The sequence below is a fragment of the Eimeria mitis genome, genomic scaffold, assembly GCF_000499745.2.
Source record: "Eimeria mitis Houghton genomic scaffold, Emh_scaff833, whole genome shotgun sequence".
In the NCBI taxonomy this organism is placed as follows: Eukaryota; Apicomplexa; class Conoidasida; order Eucoccidiorida; family Eimeriidae; genus Eimeria; species Eimeria mitis.
This window is the reverse complement of record NW_013576126.1, coordinates 387-8409: the sequence shown is the minus strand read 5'-3', so window position 1 is coordinate 8409 and position 8023 is coordinate 387. Positions and strand designations below refer to the sequence as shown.

Sequence of the window (8023 nt, the reverse complement as noted above, 5' to 3'; positions counted from 1 at the left end):
ATTGCCACTTTGAACTGTGTCTATCTTCACTTCACTGCAGCGCTGGCTGTTGTATTTCCGGCCTTCCGTGCTCATGCGTGTTCCAAATAATTCTGTGGCGAGGTGTGCGTGAGTGGAGGTATCATCTCCATCTTTACGGTGCGGCGTGCCGTTTCTTGCTGCTGTGGGTCCTCAGGACACTCTTGCCTCCCGAGTGACTACTGTCAAGTTTTCCGAGCGGCTTCTGTCTTCCCCTGCAGTCGTCTCGGGCTTTCTCTCTCCCACACTTAGGCGGATGATGAAAGCCACCTTGCAGGGAGCCCCCGAGGCACAGCTTAGTGCGTAGGAGCGACCCTTTCCCACTTTCGTAAAACTTCGTGCAGCAAGAAAGCCAGAGGATGCGTGCTGCGCCTGCTGTTTTCGCTGTGACAAAGCGATGTGCACGGGCTGTTGCGTTGCTACATGAGTGTTTGGCGTTTGTCGGTGTGTTTGTTTGGCCTTCTGGAGCTGGGATGTTGCGTGTGTCAATTGCGGTTCGCAGACCTAGCGAGCCTTCCGGCCACTCTTGAGCTAAACCCTTCACACGAGCTGGTGACGTCCCTGTATCATCTCCGCAGCTCAAATCCAGATGTGGCCAAGGTAAGCACGGGCCGTAGGGTTCCTGTTTTGTGGGTAGCTGAGCCTTTCTCCTGTTAGGCAGCGCTGAACCTCCCTTATCACCTTCACATGCTATGTAGGGTCGAGGGTGGGGGGCGAGCATAGTAGATGAAGCGTTTGCTGCACTAAGACAGTTGCACGGCAGCTAGTGGAGGGTGTCTGGTGTGTCTGCCTGCAGCTCTTGGTGGAGCAGCTGTTTGACAACGCCTGCGTCGCCGCAGGAATAATGGAAGAACCCAAGTCCATGCTGGGGAGATTGAATAAGCTGATGTCTCTAACGGCCCAATACGCCTACCATCACGCAGGGGCTGCTGCTGCCCAGCCTTCCCCGACATCCGGGGAGGCAGCGAAAGCAGCGCCTGAGGAGGCTGCCGAGACGGCTAGAGTTTAAGAACATAAAGCTACAAATGGCTTGGGCGGAGGGTAGTTAGGATTTGCAGCTGATTACGCTTAACAAGCAGTCCTAAGGGGCCCGCAGATCGCAGGGGCTGCACTGAGATACGTGGCGGCGCTGTGGTGCCGCTGTGAGACTTGCGCTGGACGNTGAGCTGAGCTGTCAGACTGTTCTTGCGAAGCCATGGGCAGGGTGAAGCTAGTGTTACAGGATAAGGGAAATATGCAGAAGGGTGGCAGCTGGGTACAACGGTTTGTTGTGACTCCGGGGTCAAGGCAGACAGACAATCAGTACCGCTGACAGCGTAGGAGTGAAAACGCGAGTTAGGGCCGCCTACCCTTGGCAGGCTAAGCTGAAACCGGTGGCTCCTGATGCAGCCCCTGGGTTTGCAACTCCCCCATCCGGGACAAACAATTCCTTTTATGCGGACCAGGAAGGTGTGGACCCCCACGCTCGCATCTCAGACGGGGGGCCATATATCGTGCACATCTTGCAACGTCTCGTAGTTGTATGAACGCAGCAACCCAATAAACTCAGCCAGTAGAAACTTCGGCTCCGATCCCCACAGCTTGAGCAGCTCAGCCCTGCACTCACGCGAAGCAGCAGCAGCAGTATCACTGACACTACCCTACTGCACGCACTCGCTCCCCTATGGCTTCCTGCAGCAGCCTTGCAACGCGCGCAGCGCGCAGGGGAGACGACGGCCACCCGAATACCAACAGAATATCGGCCGCTTCCAGCTGCTTCGTGTGTAGACAGGAACCGAAGGAAAACAAACATATAAAAAGAGGATAGGTAGAAAAGGCACTACTCCTGAGAGACAGCCGCTTCCTCAACGAGCGAAGGCAAANTCAAGACACAGGGGAACATCCTAGAAGAGCAACAACACATGGAACACCGAGCAAACGGAAACCAGCAGAACCAAAACATGTCCAGGCTCCAGGGCTTCCTCACCGTGAGGCAATCTCTCTCTTAGCTAGCTCCGCCACGAAACTCCGCACCGCGTAAGTGCCTGAGCAGTTCCCCGCGAGCATTCCTTCCGGAGTTACCGCCAAGGAAGGCCCAAACTTCTTCAGACGAGGAATGACTCTTCCAGCTACAAGGGCGGCAGCAAAGCATGCATAGAGCTGCTGCTGCTGCTGCTGCTGCTGGGTAGACAGCAGCGAAGCCGCTGCGCCCCGTACACGGGGAAGAGGTCTCTCCACTGCCGGAAGCGGCAGTTGCAGGGGCCCGTAGGTCGGCCGGGACCACCCCACAACTGCATCTCGGCGTGTGTCGTAGCTGAAGATACACCACAGGCGCATTTGGAAGCATCTCATAACAATCCATGTAGCGCACATCTTATACATATGTGCATGCAGTCCAGGTAACAGGCTCTACGCTGCCCCGGCCTCTGTTGTACGGGATGCGGCGCTCTGAAAGACTTACGCTGGGGCTGGCAGCTGCAGAAAGCTGTGCTGTACAAGCGGCGTGTCGCTGCTGCTAAGTTCCGCCTCATCTATAGGGTGACAGACTTGCAGAACCGCGCGGCCTGTGTGGATCAGCTGGTTGTATACGAGGAGTTTGGGGCGAGGGCTGCACGTAGGGAAGACCGCAAGCCGTATATTCCATTGTGAGCACTCATTCAGACTTAACTGTTTATCAGTGCAAGAACACCCTAGTCCCCTTGATACTCAGTGCAACTCGGGAGGTTGCCTCGATCATGCTGGGCCCTGCGATAAGCTTCAGTACGAAGAGAACAAAATACACAAGGGAAAGGTATACGTATACGTCAAAGGCTTAGGCTTACGAGACGTGGAGGATGTTGGATGTGCAGTGGACACGAGCCAACTCCCCCTTGAGCTCCGCACAACGGTAGCCCCCGCGAGCTGCTGCGCGTTGGGCTGGGGGTGCGTCGGGGGGCAGGCGCGGAGGGTCTTGCCAGGAGGCCACGTGGTCTATGAGGCCTTGCACAGCGCACTCGTGCAGACACCGTCTTGCTTCTGGTGCGGGGGGTTCGAGCCGCAGGGGCCCCTTCAACACGTTCAAATCCTCTTCCGCAGCAAGTGAGGGGGGCCCCGACGGCTTCCCGCGTCGCGCCTGCTGGAGCAAGGTACCCATTAGCTGCGCAAGCTGCGCTGCAAGCGCCCCCACCTCTGCCAGGCGGGACGCATCCAGGCCGTAAGACTTGCAGAAGCTTATTGGATTATTGGCGTGGCTGTAGGCTCCACATAGCCAAATATATGCATCTAAATCGCTGTCATACTCCTCCCACGGCCTCTTACCAGGGCCGCTGGAAGCCCCCGCCTCCCTTGCAGGATCTAGCGCCTCATCGTCGCGCGGCAATGACGGCAGCAACTCTCCTACAGAGAGTGCAGCCACTAGGTAACAAGCTAAAGCGACGAAATGGGGGCCGTGCTCCTTGTGTCTGCATGCATCGGACGCAAATAGCCCACCGGAATACACGCGCTTATAACATTTTTATTAATATCCGCCTAATAGATACACCGCCACTACAGATGAGTCGCCGTACTTAGTCCTCATTCAGAAGAACATGTACATGAAATCTTCCACCCATGAAGCCTTCCACCCAGGCTTACCCGATTGTGCCTATGTAGATCTATCTGACGCTTGCACTTGATCAAACGCACGGATACAAGTACAAACGCAACACAGTAGAAACCGAAGCAGACGTACATGACAACAAATAATGCAGATGCACATGAAAGTACCTGCATGCCCGTGTACATGACAATTCCTGTACCGATGCAGCCCCTCCAATAACAATATTAAAATACAAAAATACATTGTCATACGCATGCAATTATCCTTCTAGGAACGCAACGCAATAAAAGGGGATGGGCTGCTTACCGGGAGCAGGCCAATAGCAGGATCTTCGCGAAGCGTGGGGGTATAGGCACTTCGCTCATGCGACGGCCGAGCGCTGTGCAGCAGACCTCCGGCTCGCGCGTGTCGTTTTGCTGCAGCTTCTGGCGGGGCCCCGAGGGCTGCTGCTTCGGCTCGAGGGCCCCCAGGGCCACAAGACGGCGGCGCGCATTCGCGAGAGCAGTCCCTGGCGGCGGGGACGGGAAGGGGAAGGCAGATGGACGGGGGATGCCTGGAGAGACAGACAGGTAGCACCTGAACAGGGAGGCTGCGTTACCCTAGAGCCTAAACCCTAAACCCGAGGGTGTACGGTTTACCGCTGCTGCATGCGCTAAGGTGTATGCCTTTTTAGAGGACTAGCACCAGCAGCAGCTGCACCAAGCCGTAAGGACCGGCCGACTCCCCAAACGCAGCAGCAGCAACAACAACAACAGCAGCAGCGTTGCAACGAGCCTTATGCAGCGTCGTGCACTGCCATGTGTCAAAGGTGATGCGCTGCAACAGACGAACCCAGCGCAGCCATGAAGAGCAGCAAGTGGTCCAGGGGCACCGAGTGTATCTGCGGTGTGGGGTGGGGCTCCATCTCGTGCTGAAAGACTGCTGAGGAGTACAGGCGATAGCAGACACCAGCGCCGACACGGCCTGCACGGCCCGCCCGCTGCTCCGCGGCGGCCTGAGTAGTCAGAGTTACGGTGAAGTAGGAGAAGCCCTCAGACCCTGTGGAGAAGATGCGCCTCTTCTCCCGCCCCGAATCCACGACGTACCTGAAATTAACAACCGTAAAACCGTAGGNGAGAAGATGCGCCTCTTCTCCCGCCCCGAATCCACGACGTACCTGAAATTAACAACCGTAAAACCGTAGGCCCTAAACAATAAAGCCTAAACCCTAAACGCAGCACTGCGGTGACAGCAGCGAAGCCATGGCATGCAGTTCTGAGGCGGCAGAGATGAAGTAAGAGGCACACACAACAAGAACCGGCACCCCAGGAGCACAGCAACCCATGCTGAGGAGGCCTGGATCCCCGCACGGCCTCTCCTGAGGCCCTGGGCTAAGCTCAACGCACTCAACGCCGAAAGCGTCGCACGCGACACTGCACGGGGAGTGGAGAGAAGAGCAAGAAGGGGTAAACAGAATTAATTCAGCAGCGATAAACAAAAACGACCATCTAAATAAAATATGTGCAGACACATCATCACGATTTCAGCTCCGTTAAGGTACAGGTCCGGTGGCATTCAATTGCTGAAAAGGCACAATACAATACCTACAGCGAACGGAGAAGGCATAATGTTCCACTGCGTATTCCCGCTGCGCTTCGTAAACCACAAACCCTAGACCCTGTGCCCTTAACCCTTGTGGAACCCTTTGCATGCAAAGACGTACCGCACATTAGGTAGCGTCAGGGATGTCTCTGCCACATTTGTTGCCACAATAAGGNGCATGCAAAGACGTACCGCACATTAGGTAGCGTCAGGGATGTCTCTGCCACATTTGTTGCCACAATAAGGCGCCGCTCATCGGGGGCTGGGGGCTCGAAGGCGAGTCGCTGCAGCTCCTTAGGTAGTGTTGCGTACAGTGGGAGAACGGTGAGCCTGGGTATGAAGTGTGTCTCCTCTGTCTCTTCACTCTCTTTCTGCACTTCACCGCTTTTGTTGCTGCTCTGTTTCCTCTCATCCTCAGACGGCTTTTTCCGCAGCACCGCGCCCGCGCCCAACCACCCCCCAGCAGAGACGGCTTTCTGTGCCCGCCGCTTCGAAGTGTCTGGGCAGTCGAATGCCTCAGTGAGGCTTCGCGTTGCAGAGGCCCCACCGGTCTCCTCAGTTGACATTGTCGCCCGTTCAGTGCCCTGTGACCCCCCCGAAGGATCAGCTGGGGGCGCCTTAGGGCCGCCAGTGGTATCGTGGAGGCGCGCCGCCACCTTTCTTCTCTTCGCTGCGGCCTTCTGTCTCTCTGCGTCGTTCTTAGCACGTGAATGGGCCCCACCACTGGCCTCTTGGGGAGTCTCCCCTGCCTGTGGAGCCCCCGCTGGCGTGGCTAGGGCGACGCCGTGCTCGGGGGGCGCCCCAAGGCCCCCACGAACAGTCGTGCAGGGAGCGGAGGAAGCAGATAGTGCGGCTTGCAGTACTTCGGCTTCCGCCTCCTTGACTCCCTCTTGAGGCTCTTCATTGTCTTCTGCGTCGCTCGCCAGGGCCAGCTCCAGCAGCTTGTCTTTGGGTGGCCAGCGTCGGCTGCTGCTGTGAGAAGCTGTGCTGTCTTCGGAGTGTACGGACACCTCACTGTCAGAACCTGCTGCTGATGACTTCTCTTCGAGCGGCAGCCGCTCGTCTTCGCTTTGGTCCGATAGCAGAAACTCTGCCTCAGACACGTCCTCCTGAGCGCGAGGGTCACTCTCAGCAGCAGCAGCAGCAGCGGCGGCGGCTGCGGCGGCAGCAGAAGTCTGCAGTCTCCTTTCCCGCCGACGCTGCCAATCCTGCAGCATCTTCACGGCCTCCAAGACCTCCGCTCTCCCCGTTAAAAAGACGAGCACCGACCCCGCGGGAAGCCGCCTGCAGGTTGGCACCCCACATACCCTCAGCAACACTGTCTCCTCTCGCCAGCAAGGCTTCTGGTTGCAGTAGTTAGCCATTCCTTTTCCTTATGCGTCTACTTATAGAAATGCTTCCAGTTAAAACACAAGACAGCCGCTGTGCAGACAACCCGCTATATTATCATCCAGCGGTGCTGGCCGTACGGGTGGTCATGCATTCCTCGGGACTCTAAGGACCACTGGTCACCTAGTGCAACAGCCGTACTGGCCCTGCAGCCTAAAGAAGGGAGGGGAGAGGGGTTCCAAATGGCTTCTGCGCTATTGAAGGGACAGGCGGCTTAGAAAAAAGGTTTATGGTTTATGGTTTAGAGTCTCGAAACGTCTCACGTGTGGATTTGTAGGGCCTTCTTGACGGCTGCGTGGACATAGCGATCCGGTGTCTTCTTGCTGAAGTGCACGCGCACCTCAAAAGTGCGGCTTTCGAGAGTCAACAGCGCTGGAGGCGGAGAGAAAAGGTAAGAGTTTGCGGTGAAGTCCGTGGCTCTCAGCGTGGCCGACATTATCAGCACTCTGAATTAAAGTAAACACAAACAGCAAATACACTTACAGAAGGCCCGGTAAGGGACAAACAGTAACAGCTGCAGCAGCACCTGAAGCAGCGGCAGAAGCAAAAGCAGTAGAAAAAGCATCAGTAGCAGCAGCAGCAGCAGTAGCTGCAACGCTTCCGATGAAAAGAGGTGAACGGAGAAGGTGCGGCTGCCCCACACGCCACCGAGACACCGCAATCGAAGCTCATATTTTAACGACATCTGTAGTTGCTCGTTCCTGCCGCTCCGAGGCATCAGCGGCAGATCGTAACATATTCAAATGCTCTACAATAACCCGAAGGAGCAACGCCACCCCTGCAAGCATGCAGGGACGGGGCTGCCCGTCGGGTTGATTGCAGTGTACATACATGCTGTTTTGCTGCAGGCTGCAGGCATTCGTGCTTACTTCAGTGGCGGCAGTGTGTCTTTTTCTTTCTGGAACCGTTCTCGCCTCAGCGTCACCACACGAGACAAAAGCCCCAGCAACAAATCCACGTTGATGTTGCGCTCGTGGGCCTCATCAACCACAATGCAACAATACCTCCTGAGTCCCGCAGCAGCACCCCACAACACAGCAGAGCAGCAATGAGCTGCATGGAACGTCCGCACACAGTCCTGAAACAGCCTCTATAAACGCATGTACACAACCGACGTGAAGCCATTCATTCAACTGATACTCCATAGCGTTAAGGGCTTAGTTTAGGAGCCCGTTCACAAGTTAGGGTTTTGGCTCTACGGTTCAGCGCTGCAACCCTTCAGGACCCTGGCGGGGGCCCTAGGGTCCTCTCAGGCAGTTGGGGGCCCGCTGAAAGATTGGGGTTAGTTTAGACCCAGGAAGTCGTGTTCGGATTACCTGAGGAGGAAGTCTTCCTGTATCTCCCTGAGCAAGANTAGTTTAGACCCAGGAAGTCGTGTTCGGATTACCTGAGGAGGAAGTCTTCCTGTATCTCCCTGAGCAAGAGGCCATCAGTAGCGAACTTGAGGCGACAGTGGGGCCCCACGTTGTGTTTGTCGTG

The 8023-nt window shown here is 56.4% G+C and overlaps 2 protein-coding genes across 2 annotated transcripts in view; one reads left to right on the top strand and one right to left on the bottom strand.

Moving 5' to 3' along the window:
- Positions 1–1027, top strand: part of EMH_0023340 (heat shock protein 90, putative) — a gene marked incomplete at both ends in the record, with an annotated part of 6581 nt that extends 5554 nt beyond the window's left edge. The window contains 3 exons of the mRNA XM_013502118.1: positions 176–317; positions 521–618; positions 815–1027. Coding sequence (XP_013357572.1) covers positions 176–317; positions 521–618; positions 815–1027 — 453 coding nt within the window. The remainder of the gene's footprint in view (positions 1–175; positions 318–520; positions 619–814) is intronic.
- A 463-nt stretch (positions 1028–1490) lies between these two features.
- On the bottom strand, positions 1491–7689 carry EMH_0023330 (ATP-dependent helicase, putative; the record flags this gene model as incomplete). The annotated part of the gene is made up of 10 exons (XM_013502117.1): positions 1491–1614; positions 1985–2311; positions 2459–2605; positions 2820–3437; positions 3881–4127; positions 4535–4659; positions 5348–6439; positions 6808–6990; positions 7414–7551; positions 7619–7689. The coding sequence occupies 10 exons, from the start codon at positions 7687–7689 to the stop codon at positions 1491–1493; spliced, it is 3072 nt and encodes a 1023-aa protein (XP_013357571.1).
- Between the last annotated feature and the right edge of the window lie 334 nt (positions 7690–8023).